This window comes from Protomyctophum parallelum (genome assembly GCF_964188405.1).
Source record: "Protomyctophum parallelum genome assembly, chromosome: 12".
In the NCBI taxonomy this organism is placed as follows: domain Eukaryota; kingdom Metazoa; phylum Chordata; class Actinopteri; order Myctophiformes; family Myctophidae; genus Protomyctophum; species Protomyctophum parallelum.
This window is the reverse complement of record NC_139712.1, coordinates 5,386,811-5,401,673: the sequence shown is the minus strand read 5'-3', so window position 1 is coordinate 5,401,673 and position 14,863 is coordinate 5,386,811. Positions and strand designations below refer to the sequence as shown.

At 42.0% G+C, this 14,863-nt stretch overlaps 1 protein-coding gene across 1 annotated transcript; it reads right to left on the bottom strand.

The window, feature by feature from the left end:
* Nucleotides 1-2,184: 2,184 nt before the first annotated feature.
* LOC310868175 (uncharacterized protein) lies at nucleotides 2,185-8,749 on the bottom strand (the record flags this gene model as incomplete). Its single annotated transcript, XM_083778454.1, has 6 exons — nucleotides 2,185-2,296; nucleotides 4,816-5,010; nucleotides 5,195-5,254; nucleotides 6,166-6,272; nucleotides 7,000-7,069; nucleotides 8,457-8,749. 6 exons carry the CDS (start codon nucleotides 8,747-8,749, stop codon nucleotides 2,185-2,187), a joined length of 837 nt encoding a protein of 278 aa, XP_083634580.1.
* Nucleotides 8,750-14,863: the final 6,114 nt, after the last annotated feature.

Sequence of the window (14,863 nt, the reverse complement as noted above, 5' to 3'; positions counted from 1 at the left end):
TGTGAAAATTGGTGCCATTGTCACTGACCGTCACCTTCAGGTCCAGAAATTTATGAAGGAGCAGAAGAAGGACATCAAGCACTATTATGATGCCTGGCATGTAGCAAAAGGTTGTCACAGTAAATTTGTGTAATTAAATAAATTCACAAGACATCATCTTAGTCAACTTGTTATTACTTAGCATGTACAAACTGTTTATTTACTTATTTATTTACTGCAAATATATATTTTTTCTTTCCTCTCTCTCATCCTCTTCAAAGGCCTGTCCAAGAAATTGGAGGCACTTGGGAAGGAGCGTGGCTGTGAGGACGTCAAGGTGTGGAGGAAAAGTTCCGTCAACCACCTGTACTGGAGCTCATCCTCGTCACAGAGTGGGGAGGAAGCCGTGGCTAAGTGGTCTTCGATCACAAACCACGTCCAGAATGTTCACCAGCACAGCAATGAACTGTACCCCAACTGTGCCCACGACCTCCTTACACACAGAGCATGGCTGACACCAAGTGAGAAATTTACATTGTCTACAGCTTATGCTGAAATCCTACAAATGTACTTCTTCATTACTTTATTCTAAATATGAGTTATATTATTAATAATACTCATTTATGCTATCTACAGCTGTTTGTGACACTTAGTGTTGCAGAAGGGGGGGGGGGCATGTGATAACTTCATTTTCATGACAAATATGGGTCTAGCACTACAGTCCTACTAAACTGTCAAATAACATCTATGGTTTCATTGAGTTTATATGGCTTTGTAGTGTTAGCACAGTCTTTGTGGGACATTTGGCAGCTTGTATCTGTAGATATGAGTATTTGACAAATAAACCCCTCTTATTTTGAACATCGGATTGCCTAAAATCTATGAAAAGCTATGGTTGAAACTTGAAATGTACTACTTTTGAGTCTAGTGCTAAGAACAGATGCTGCCAATGGTCAGTAGAGGGCAGTGCAGTCTTCATATTGTGTGAACTTGCGCAGAATCAGTAGCAGAAACACATGTCAGTCACTTCATGTCTTTCCATTTTGTGTATCTACAGAACTGTGATTCTATTGACTGATTACTAAGACACATTACAGTAGTCATATATAAATTGGACAAATTAAAGTGCATATGTTGTATTTGTCATGCAAATTTAGTTGTGATTTTCCAACTATGATAACTGGTGATGTTTACATGTTGTTTATATCTAAAGATACCAAAGCCTGTGAATGCTTCTGTGACATGATGCTGAAGAAAGCATTGCTGAAAGACGTCGCAAAGATCAGTCCACGCGAACAGACCTCCTCCCTGGAATCCTTCCATGCTCTCATTTTGAGATTCGCGCCCAAGAATGTTGTCTATCCATTCATTGGAATGCTGTGCAGGTTGGTGAATTTAGTAAGAATGCTTGCAGCTTAGTAAAAGCCTGGAAATGTTTTGAAAGGTCCACAAGCTCACAACACGTTGCACCGCGTTACTCATGTTACACCATGTTATCGGGTTATGCAATACTCGATAGCATGTGTAATAGCCTCAATATTGCACCATAATTATGATTTCTGTAGGCCTGGAAAACAGATTAATACTTAGGAAAAGAAAAATAATTCATAAAAATGTGTGGGAACCCTGTTTAATTGAAAATGTTCCATAATGTATGTAGGCCTACTGGATGTAATTTAGGCCTACAGTACTAATTGCCCCCACCCCCCCCCCCCTATATTTTAGATTGCTTTTGGCCTGCCTTCATTATAATGAGAACGCAGACCGTGAGCGACTTCTGGGGCCAGATGGGAAGCTGAAAACCAAAGTGCGTTTCCCGAAGTACAAGAAAGGCGAATACTCCAGGGCCTTTGTGAAGGGGAAGCCGAGATACAGTACGTACTCCAATATAGATTGATTGACTGATTTGATTTTCATATATAAACAAAAACAATTCCAAGAAGAACTGCTGTTTGCTTTTTATTGATTGGCTCGGCAACATATTTGAATACGAAAAAAATTACACCTTCATATGTTTCCACATAACACATTGGCCTGGCGATTGGCTCACACCGGGCCTATAATAATATTATGCAAACAATATTGTTGCCTGAATTTGTGAAGCAAGTTTTGAGTGCATGTCTTGTTCGGTCTTAGATTATGTGGACAGCTTACAGCAGCTGTTGGGGGAAGTGGTGGTCAACCCACGTCCGTTCCAGGAGAGGATCAAGGCCATCGAGGTCCCACCTGTACTTTCTGCCGGATATGAGAGGCCCGGCTCGGATGAGGATCTGGCCAGATGGTCTCGGTTTGCGGCCGAACCGTGATCACATCTAACCTGACATCACCAAAGACATGAGCAATATCCACCGCTTAGATTATCCTGTGGCTACTACAACCCCTGATTAAGCCTCAAGGTCGACTGGTGGACAAAGGACCTCTTTAGTATGACCTTACTGTATCCTGGTACACCATATCTCCTTCCTGAAGGTAGCAACCTATATTCTCCATACAACACATGCTTAGTATTAGAGGTGATATTCCTTGCTAACCTTAGGATGCTGTTATCATATGTGGATGTATAGAGTTTCTGAATCTTTGAACAAATGTTCAGTTGTTGCAGCAGTTGTGACTTTAGGGCTGCAGACAAACATCCATACCAGGTGGTACTACAGTACTGAAGAACACTCATAATAACAGGAGTGAAAAACAAAAGAAGAATCCGTCTACTAGCACCGAAGGATCTTAGACGGCGAAGGAAGTAGATTCTTTGCTTTGTTTTCTTACACACTGAATCAATCTGATCTTTCCATGACAACAGATGGTCTATTACTACTCCTAGGTATTTGTACGAACATACCTGGTTGATCGGTTCACCATGGTGGTGTACCAAAAACAATCTCTTGTCTTTTTTGTGTTAATGATGAGAGCGTTGTTATCACTCCATTCAACCACCTTATTTACTCTGTGTTGGTGCAGTCCAGGATCACTGGAACTATCTATGAGAGAAATCAAAACTGTATCTTACAGAATAGATTAGATAGATTAAATAAATAAAAAATATAAAAAAAATATAAAACAACAACAAAAACATAAAAAGTAAGATAGATAGAATAGATTAGTTAGATTAGTTAGAATAGATTAGATAGATAAAAAAACAAAAAAAAACAAAAAAAATAAAGATAAATGCAGCCTCAAAAGGGCACAAGCCAGTGTCCTATTTGTGCCGGTCCCAAGCCCGGGTTAATGCAGAGGGTAGTGTAGATAGATGGAGATGAACTGATATGATGATAGCATATTTTTGTGTGCATTTTGGGGGTTTGGGGGGATTTTACTTTTGTGGGGGGTTTGATTTTAGAATGTATTGGTCTGGTGTGTCAGTGCGACATTCAGACAGGCATTCCTCAATACGACAGCTGTCAGTATAAAGGGTGAAAAGTACAGCTGAGCTCACACAACCCTGGGGAGCACCAACATTAGTAGTTAATGCTGATGAGAGGGTTGTGTTCACTTTCACCCTCTGTACTCTGTTAGTAAGAAAATAAGCATACCAGTGAATTAAGTATGGATTCAGTTCCAACTGTACCATTTTTGACACTAGTATATCAGACTGTAGTGTGTTGAAAGCTGAAGAAAAGTCTAAGAATAGCACTCTCGCATGATTCTTATTTGACTTATCTAGGTGTTTTGTAATTAAGTGGACCAGTGTCACAACCGCATCCTCTGTACCGCAACCCTTTGTGTAGGCAAACTGACAGGGGTCGAATTTGTCATTGGTTATACTGACCAGATGTTGTAACAGTATTCTTTCAAGTGATTTCATAATCACTGAAGTGATTCTATAATCTTTTCTATAAAGGTCTATAATCCTTATGTTCTTTTGGACATTGGATTTTGGGTAGTGGTTTTATGTGTGAGGTTTTCCAAGACAGGGGAATTGTGTGTGTGTGTGTGTGTCTACAGAGGTTTGGAATATTGGTTGCCACACTGGAGCCAGCTCAGATGCAAAGTGTTTGAAGAGAAAAGCACTGCATTTATCTGGCCCATTAGCTTTCCTTGTGTTAGTACACTGAAACACTTTCCTTACATCCTCTTCAGTGATGGTAATTCTGTCTGCGGGGGCAGGTGTTACAGCCTTGATTATTTCAGAACTCAGCTGGTTAAAGTTAACGATAGTGTCTGAGAGATTATTTCACGATAAGCATGTCCAGGACCTGCCCCGGTGGAGACCTGTCCCCAAACCTCTTTCCTAGGTTAGGTTAAAACAGTAGGGGACTCTTGTTGCAGCGGTATGCCTCAGAGGCGACATTGCTCTGGGTAATGGTGCAGCAAGGGCTGAGTGGTGATGGTGAAGTCATTTGTTTGTTAGGGAACAAGAAGTATGGAAAATACATAATGGTACATATCTCTAAAACCTTTAAAACGGATGCACATTATTTTTTTAGTCCTGCAAACTTTGAAAGCCAATGTTAGCTTTTTTTCCCATGTACATAACATGTATATAATGATGCAATGTGACATTTATTTATTATTTATATTTATTCAATGCTCTACCCTGTCCAACTGTATATACTTCCCCATTTTCAACTGTTTAATTATATTTGTGACACTTGCTTTGGCAAAGAAAAGGTATGTTTTCTCATGCCAATAAATGTATGTCCGTTACAATTCGGGCTGCTGCAACACTGACTATTGTATTGACTACTACTATTTTTACTTCAATACCTCTTGCATTTTAGATTAAAAACCCAACCAGGAACATGTAATGTGTTACACTTGAACAAGCTTTATTTAAGTAAAGCATACAAGTAAAAGAAAATGGGCAAAAAAAACAGCAGTGACAACAAACGTGTGTGCCTGTGGGGAGGATGTCTGTTGTGGTGGTGTGTGTGGAGTGGAGGCAGCCTGAATCCTGTGTATTGCCCGGAAGGCGAAGGATAAGCAGCCCGAATTTGGGTGACGGCACAGGATGGGACGACCCTACGGTTCCCTTGTCCTAGGTACCCCCAACACCACCTCACAAATGAGCGGTATGCTGTGTACCGGTAACGCCTAAAAAGAATCAATGACATGAATGTGAAAATTAATTACTACAAATACTCTTGCACATGGAAAGGAAAGGACATTGCATTTTGATTACATCATAAAAGTGAAATGGTTTGACAAGCTCTGATGCCAAGAGGAAATTGACGACAATGGCTACAGAAATACAATTATTCATTTATAGTATACTCACTCATCCTCTGAGAACTCCTCTTCACCTTGGAACCCCTCGCCAAACCGTTGATGCATAACACTGTATGAATGAATGAATGAAATGTTTATTTTCGTGTCATGCCACTTTGGCCCATCCCATATGGGATTATATGAAGGTACATTGAAAACAACTGACATTACAGTCCTTCCTGTTCATATTCCGAAATGCATTACATGAATACATATTTGTACAGTATTTGGAAAATACTACAGTAAAAGGTGTACTTTTGAAATGGGCATTTCAGTTCTCCAACTTTTCATGATTCATGATTTGGATCTATCTTATTAAAAAGTATCTCCCTAATAGAGTTGTAGAATGGACAATAAAAAACAAAATGCATTGGATTAATATTGCTTGTGTTTGCCAAAAACAGTCAACAATCATGGTAGAAATCAGCGTAAAGCACTATTTTGGGTAGCCACCATCCTCTAAATATGCACAATAAGGGTCCAGACACACCCAATAATAAAAATAGGTATTCCATTGAGTCTCACATGGTCAGAAACCATGAAATATACACCAAGTTTGCGTTTCTAGCTCATCTGGTTCAGAAGTTAGAGCTAAACCTATTTTCTGGGTGCTAATATTGTGGCGGCCATATTGGATTTCATGGAACATTTCAATACAAAAAATGTTTGTATTCATATCATTGATCAACCTGTGAAGTTTCGTGGAAATATCCCTCCGTTTAAAATTTTGCCCTATTCACCCCCCATTATAACTAATAGTGTGGCGTCCATATTGGACTTTTGCCCAAAAAGTGACCAGGTTGACCATATAGGTTGTGATCCTACTGGGTCATAGATATTATTTCTGGTGGACAACTTTGTATGTTATGGCAAATGCAGGTTTCCTAAAAAAAAAAGTGGTTTGCCCCCTGGGTAATTAGAGTTCCACTACAGTTCAACCCCAGTATTCTGTTCCACAGATACCATGTGACTCCACCGTACCTATAAGTCATCTGTTGTACCCAACAACAACAACAACACGTAGCAAAGCCAGGGTGCAGTGTGATGCACTCAGGCACGGGCTCTGCTTCAGCGCATTTGTCCATAACCTGCAGAACAGAGCAAAATAAACAATATGCACACACACATATTCCATTTACATTGTTCTGTAAGGGGTGGCAGTGGCTCAGGGGTAGAGTGACCGGATGGTAACCGCAAGGTTGCAAGTTCGAACCCGGGCTCCCCCAGAGTTAGTGTCTAAGTGTCCTTGAGTAAGACTCCCTAATTGTATGTATGTATGTATGTATGTATGTGGGTTTGTTAGAGAGACATGTCTAAATAATGAATTGTAGAATTTCCTCATCCTAGCACCATGTGTCGCAAATGGGAAGAAGGCAATAGCAGGAGGGCGATACTCAATACTGTTTTTTTGGTTGTTTTTTTTACATGGAAAAGCAAACATGGCAACCCATGATGGCAACTCCACTGTACTGTACTGTACTCCGCTGTACTGTATTACACTGTACTGTACTGTACTGTATTGTACTCCACTGTACTGTACTCCAACGTACTGTACTCTAGTCTACTGTACTCCACTGTAATCCCCTGTACTGTACTCCACTGTACTGTACTTCCCTGTGCTGTACCGTGCTCCTCTGTACTGTACTGCACTCTGTACTCTACTGTGCTGTAGTCCTCTGTACTGCACTCCTCTGTACTGTACTGTACTCCTCTGTGCTGTAACGGCCATTTGCTTGTGTACCCTCTTTCCATTAGGATAGAAGGATATGTATATGTATATGTATGTATGTGTCATCTTGATGTAACAGTACTAACCCTGTCATAGTCTTTACAGCAGACCCTGTCTATTGCAGCATCCATGTTCTGGCAGTGACCACAGGTACACCTGAATTGATAAGCACATAAACAATAATGTGAGGGCTTGCACTGATTTGTGTAAACGAAAAGTGCAAATAACTTCACGACTAAAGAGTATAACAATCAGGTCCAGAGCCGTGCAGAGAGCACTGAGGGGGCAGGGGATCAAACCCCAAAAAAGGGCACATGTGTGGGCGCACGTCAATTTTTGGGGGTGGTCTTTTTGTGTGGTCCGTCCCTTGTGCCATTTCATGTCATTGGACAGTAAAATAAGCAATAATTTCTCATTAGTCTGAAACTAAAACTGACTGACATCCAGCACATTAAAAGTATAAATAACTAGAAAAAGTGCCATTCTGGGCACAGGTCTCCACCAGGATAGGAATGTAGGACATTGCAGCTTGCCTTCATCTGGTGGTTGGATAAAAGGGCAACAAAAGTAAATTAGAGGTAAAAACACTTTTTGGCCAGTTATAGCACCACCTTGAGGCTGAGTTGAAATTGTTCATGTGGCATTTCTTCCTCGGCCTAGTGGGAATGTGCGTGCACAATTTCACGGAAATCACGCGATGTGTTCATGATTTGCAGCATTTTGTTTGAAACTGAGCACTCCTGTGAACTTTGGAAGCCAATCTTAACCAATCAGGATGGAGTCTGAGAAATCTGAAAGAGCCGTTTCGTTGAATGGCTCTAGAGAGACTGTGTACCAATTTGCACGATGTTTGGACAAAATCTGTAGGTGTACTGTGCAAAAACTTGTTATGCACAACGCGGCCTCCTGGTGGCGCTATAACAGGCCGTTCTGGAAAATTTGGGGCAGAGGTTCATCGTTGGCATCCAGGGAGTGTGTGTGCAAAATTTGGCATCGACCGGGTTAACGGTGGCCGAGATTAGCTGCTCACGGACACACGGACGGACGGACACACACACGGACGGACAGACGGAGTGCAAAACATACTCTCCCCCCATGCCTTCGGCCTGGTGGAGACAATTATGATAGTGGAATTATCATTACTTGTCAAATGTTCATTTTGAAGGGCCAATGGCACTTATTGGCCCCCCACACAAGCCCTTATTGGCCCCCCACACAAGTCCTTATTGCCCCCCCCCCCCCCCCCCCACACACACACACAAGCCCTTATTGACCCCCACATAAGCTCTTATTGGCCCCCCACACAAGCTCTTATTTCCCCCCACACAAGCCCCCTCTCTGCACGTGCCTGATCAGGTCAGAAAGTAAGAATCATCATACATGTCACAGTGTAAGCTGATATCCCATTGCAATACACTTTCACAAAGTTCTGCCGTTTGGCACTTCTCTGGTTATACCATACAATAATACACATGGGTTATCGCACTAACATACAAACTCATCATGCATAGGCAATAAATAATTGATTATAAAGGAACGTTACCAGATAGACACATCGAGATGCTCTCGTGGGTGTGGAGGTTCTGCTGCTGCTGCACCGTCTGCACGTCCCTCCTCACCGTCGGACTCGTTAGCAGGAGGTAGCAGAGGCTCGAACATGTATGGCCTGACTCCGCGGACGTCATGAAATTCATGTTCTTGTTCTTCTTCCTCCTCTACCTCCTGCTCGTCTGACCCTTCCTCTTCCTCGTATTCATCGCTGTTTTCTGCCGGCGGGGGTGATGGAGGAGGTGAAAACTCCTCGACAAAACTCTCCAAGATTTCGTCCGGATTCATTTTGATTTTATTTTGAATTTCCTGCTTTCTCGGGTCTCAGCCTGAGGGTGGAGCTGGGCCAAGAGTGCGATTGCCGATTGGTCGCTGGAGGCGGAGCTGCGTGTGTGTGTGCGTGTGTGTGTGTGTGTGTGTGTGTGTACACGTGTACGTGTGTGTGTGTGCGTGTGTGTGTGCGTGTGTGCGTGTGTGTGTGTGTGTGTGTGTGTGTGTGTAGCTGTGTAGTGTGTACACAGACACATGCCCAGTTCAATATGCGCCGGGGACCATAGAGGCTATACGTTCCCCGTGTGTGCAGCCTGCATGACCACTGACCAGAAGAGGCTCAGTGCCCCGGCGGTGAGAGGGGCATTTTGTCATGCGGAGCGACGCGGCGATAAATCATCATAGCTATATTGATTATTACAATGAACAAGCATAAACACACAGTTCACTTGAACAATGTTGTGGTAGCTATTTGAAGACGGATATGCATTTTAGCCCGGTGCAGTGCCGCTACTCAACCTGTGAGAAGGGCTGAGTGTATGCCGTGGCTGAGTGCATGTCAGCGGGGGAGACCGAGAGAGATGGCCGGGGAAATTCGCCCGGTGCAGTGCCGCTACTCAACCTGTGAGAAGGGCTGAGTGTATGCCGTGGCTGAGTGCATGTCAGCGGGGGAGACCGAGAGAGATGGCCGGGGAAATTCGCGAAATTGCGAATATGCAACAGTTTACCCTCAAACTTACACGTCAACTCAATGTCATTCTAACGAATATTTTAGAGCGAAAAAATAATTTTTTTCAATTACATTTATAGGAAATATGACTCTAAATGTGACACCAAAATAGTAGCATAAGTTGCTATGCTACTACGGCCACCAAGCCCGGCGAGCCCGCATAGAAGTCGCTGGAGAAAGCTTGTCACAGTCTGACGTCACAATCATGATAGCATTGTTTGATAGCCTTTATTAGCCCCCGAGGGGCGTGTCAGCGGGCCTTTAAACAAATAGACAAAGAGAAGAGAACAATGAACCAAATACATAACAAAAACAAAAACATAGATTAATCGATGTTTGTTCGATAAATGCAAAATGCTGTAGGCCTACAGCACTTTGGTCAGCTTCTGTTGTTTTAAATGTGCTATATAAATAAAGTTTGATTTGATTTAGGCCTATATTGGAGCAGGTGCTGGCAAATAACTAATTACTGTAATGCCAGTCAGATCAATTAGCAGAGCGGAGCTGCTCTCACTCTGCACTGTCTGCAGCACAATAACTGCAGATCTCTTCTTAAAGTTGACTTATTATGGTTTACTTTCAACCACAAACCATAATATGATTGACAAACCTTGGATTATAATTATTCATCGACCAACAGCGCAACTGCAGCATAACTGCAAGGGTCTATTTGGTTCCTGTACTATCAATCATTTAGCTGGGGACCCCCTGGAACTCCCTCAATACAGTCAATGACCCCACTTTGAGAACCATATAGTTATCCCACCTGGCTCCCACGTAGCCCACCTCTAAACCACATGGGACCCACGTTGGCGTGCTGGCTGGGCACTGACTTAAACAGACCTAGATTAACTGATATATGTATATATATCAGTTAATCTTATGTGCTGTGTTTCAGGGTTGAGCTGCTTAACGACCACACTGTTTTCAAACGTTTTATTACCGGTATTATTATTAGTATTCATTTGGTGGTACTATCAATCATTTGTGTCATCAAAATGCACGCATGCACACGTCACATTACCACTGTTGTTACCCAGCACTGTTATGGAGCCACTTCCAAATGCTTTCATATGCAAAACCACTCGTTTTCTCTTAATTATTTTCATATGCAAAACCACTGTTTGGTTATTATTCTCTTACCCACAGTCAGTTACCCACACACACACACACACATTTTGTTGTACACTGCATGGGTGTATACAAATAACGAATTAATTTATATCAGATACATCCATGTTCTTAATCTATTCAAAATGCTAATATGATAAAACCGCTATGGTTTTATATTTCCTTTCCGAAAAATGATCGCAAAACAGTTTTACACTGGAGGGCAGACGAGCCTAATAATAACCATATTAAAAAAGCTTGCTACCCAATACCGCCCCCAGCTGGCAGTGTCAGGTTAAGACGAGCCTGCTGCCTACATAGCGATGCGCGTTCACCACGAGTAGCACGCACACGCACACACGCACGATGCTAGTTCATTTGCCGGTCGCGCGTTCATGTGTTTGGGGCCAATCCATCCCAGAATGCACTCTGTTCCTACCCGGAAGGAGGAGTGAATCCGCCTCATGCGCTTTTGAGCAACTCAATGCAAGTGGATGGGAGGAGAACTCGGGTGTCTTCTCTATAGATATATAACTCTATGGGTAAACTCCCGGATGTCCCCATTCAATAGAAGTCTATGTAGAAGAGCTGCCATTGGACTGAAGCCCCATGACGTGAACAGAGTTGTCGTAACTGTGTCTCACTTTATATGGCTCTGCAGCAGGGCTAGTGCACATGTTGCGCACAGACCTTGCACAGTAGTCTTACACACAGCTAGCTGTTATCCTGTTAGCAGTGTCGTTACAAAACACTTTAATAATAATACTAAAAGGTTTGAAAACAGTGTGGTCGTTAAGCAGCTCAACGCTGAAACACAGCAGGTAAGATGAACTTATTCACCTTGTTTTTACTACATTTATCTTTTATATGATTGACTTCTCTTTTAACATGGACTAGTATTTCTCTCATATCTGCTTGTTAGTTATAAATGATCCTAAACAATCAGTAGTTAATATTAGCAGCAGTAATAATATTGTAACTTGTTATAAACAAGCAGTAGTTAATACTAGCAGCAGTAATAATATTGTAACTTGTTATAAACAAGCAGTAGTTAATACTAGCAGCAGTAATAATATTGTAACTTGTTTTAAGAGCACCTACGCACGGCTGCAATTCAAAACTGGCCCCCTTTTCCCCTCACTATGGGCTATATCTGGCGCCAACCTAGCCCAAACATTTAGATTCTCGTAGAGTTTTTTTTTTCTTCGATTCTGACGAATCTCTCTACGAGTCTAAACGTTTTACCCCCCCATAACGTCGCGGAGCAACGTTTGTGCCTCAAAATCACTCTTGCCTTGTACAAATGCAAAATCTAAGCTGCTTTAAATTTTGCCCCACTTGTTTGTGATCTGTGCGTCCCCATATTAAACACCGAACATGCTTATTTTTTAATAAAAAAAGGTATTTTAATCCACTCTGTCTCGGAATCTGGCGGCCATCTTGGTTTTCTCTCCATTGTAGATGCGCAAGAGAACCCTGGCCGCTAGGGGTGCTGGCAATGTTCTGTTGCGAAACAGAGTGGATTAAAATACCTTTTTTATTGAAAAATAAGCATGTTCGTTGTTTAACACAATTAAAACATAGGACGTGTGAGAACGTCATAAGGATCCCGAAATATTGGTGCCTATACGTCTGTGGACGTCCTAGCGACGTCCCAGCGACGCGGGGCGAGATAAGAATATTCCGAATTTTTCCTATTATTTTTTTTTGGCATTTCGCTTTTCGCTTGCCGTATGCTAACGCTCAGTGCAACTATTAGCTTGTCATTGACTCCCATGTTAGCGCGGCGGAAAGAATGACTCGTATCTCCTAATCCAAGGCGCTCTCCGTGGTGATGAATGGATCGAGAAATGAAGCTGGTGCTTCATTTCTGCTCCTCATCCGTCTCTCCCGCAAAATATGAACGTGTTTTGGAGCGTACAAAAATATATTAAGATGATCGGGGATCTGAGGTCTCTTTGTAAAGTCAACTTTTTTAGGAAAGTGTTTCCGGTTCATGGCTTTCAAAGTAAAAGCGATCAGACAACTCTGGCACCCCGGAGCTTCTATTTTGATGCACTTCCGGCACTAAATGTGTAATATGGGGACGCACAGATCACAAACAAGTGGGGCAAAATTTAAAGCAGCTTAGATTTTGCATTTGTACAAGGTAAGAGTGATTTTGAGGCACAAACGTTGCTCCGCGACATTATGGGGGTGTAAAACGTTTAGACTCTCGTAGAGAGATTCGTCAGAAAAAACCTCTACGAGAATCTAAATGTTTGGGCTAGCGCCACCCCTTATCCCTAAACTAATTTGCTATTCTTTACTATTTATAAAAAACCTTTTAAAATCGTTCAAATAGCTGATCTACAAGCTCACAACGTGTAGATGTAGATCGGCTAGTTGAACTATTTTTAAATGTTTTTCAAAATAGTAAAAAATGGCGAATACGTTTAGGGATAAGGGTTAAGGGTGGCGCATAGGGTGACCAGATCCCAACTAACCAGATGTGGGACAAAGAGAGTGTTTGTGTGGGACAATGTGGGATACATGCAGGGTTGTGTTGTTTGTGTGAATAATGTGTAGGCCTATACGAAAACAAAAATAATAACATTTCTATTCCTCAATTAGACATTTCTATTCTGCCCCTCACATAGCATATCTATGCTTTGTCATCTGGTTGATGCAGTAGCACATAATAGGACTATGATGATAATAACTATATGAAAATAAAATAAACTGAACAGAAATGCATTTAAATGAACTATTATTGGACAAACAGGACAATAGTCCAACCAACCAACCAACCAATACAACTGGACCAACAAACCAAGGGGCTTTGGTTTTGTGAAGGCATGAATTACAACCAATAAGGAACCAATAAATAAATGTTTTCTTTATCAAAGTATCCTCCTCCTAACAAAGCCAACTACTGCAAAATATTTTGAAATTATACAGGTAAAATAAATAAAAGATAAAATAAATTAAACCAAATGGTCAGCATTGGAGCCAACTCATAATAAATTAAACTGTAAACACACTTCTCCACCATAAAAGCACAGCCAGGATATACACCTTTTAGGTGTTTATGTTGTCCATTACAAGTCTGAAAGTCTCTCAGTTGTACTGTGTGGTAAACACTTGTTATTTCAGCAGCTGTTACCTTTTCTTCCTGTTTTGGTTTTAAGAACAAACGTGTCCATGCTCTGTGAAGCCTCCTTTTGATCAACACGTTGCTTCACGTCGTTATTCACCTCCTCCGTGTGTCACTGAGAAACGACTCTAATTACAAATGTCACAGAAGACTCTTTCAATATGCCTTGCACTGCATGTCTTCTTCACCCACGGATAAATAGTTTCCCTGTGCCTGTAAGTTGTTTTAACTGCACTTCATTTTCTTCCCCTTTGTCCTCCATGTTTTAGCTAAGACACTAACTCGTGGTACTGTGTTTCGTGTGTTGGTGTTCCACTAAACTATCCGCACCACATTGATTTGATTTCCCCGTCTCTGCCCGGCTGTTTGATTGACAGCCAATCCTACCTACCTACACACACACACAGTCACGGCTCGCCCCCTGGTCCTGTCATGACAGCCTCTGCAGCTCTGCTGCTCTCCCACAGACCCACAGATAAAGCGCACATTTGAAAACTGGAGCCTGTCTATCATAATGCGGGACAACGTCTCCATTTGCGGGACGCATTAAAAGTAATTCAAATGCGGGACAATCACGCACAAATTGGGACATCTGGTCACCCTATAGTGGTGCAAGATGGAGCCCTAGATGTTTTTCCCCTTTTACCATCTTTTATGACGACTTCCTGTTTTTGGTTACTAGAAGTGTATCTCTGTACGTCTCTACATGTTCTGATGTAGAGACGTGGGGGGTTATGGGGACCAGTTTTGAACTGCAGACACCCATAGGTTTTGAAGGAATTTGAGATTCACATTTCTTAATTGCTGTTGGTAGGGCGTTCCACATTTTAGTGGCATAGGAGCAAAATTAATTTAATCCATTGTTTGAGCCGAATCTGGGTTGCATGTGGTTTGTTGAACTCCCTCTGGTGTTGAGATTGTGGACTTCATTTACATTAAGGTATTTAGACAGGTACATGGGTATCTTAAGGTGTAGTGAATCTTGTAGGCCATTACAGCAGCAGCCTATGGAAATGGGCAGGGGTGAGGTGGGTTCTGGGAGGGATGCCAAGTGGTAGCCTGACCAGTTTGTTTTGGGACATCTTGCCGTATATAGGTAATGGTATGGTCACATATAAAACCTTATAAAATACATTGCTCAATACCGACACCCGGT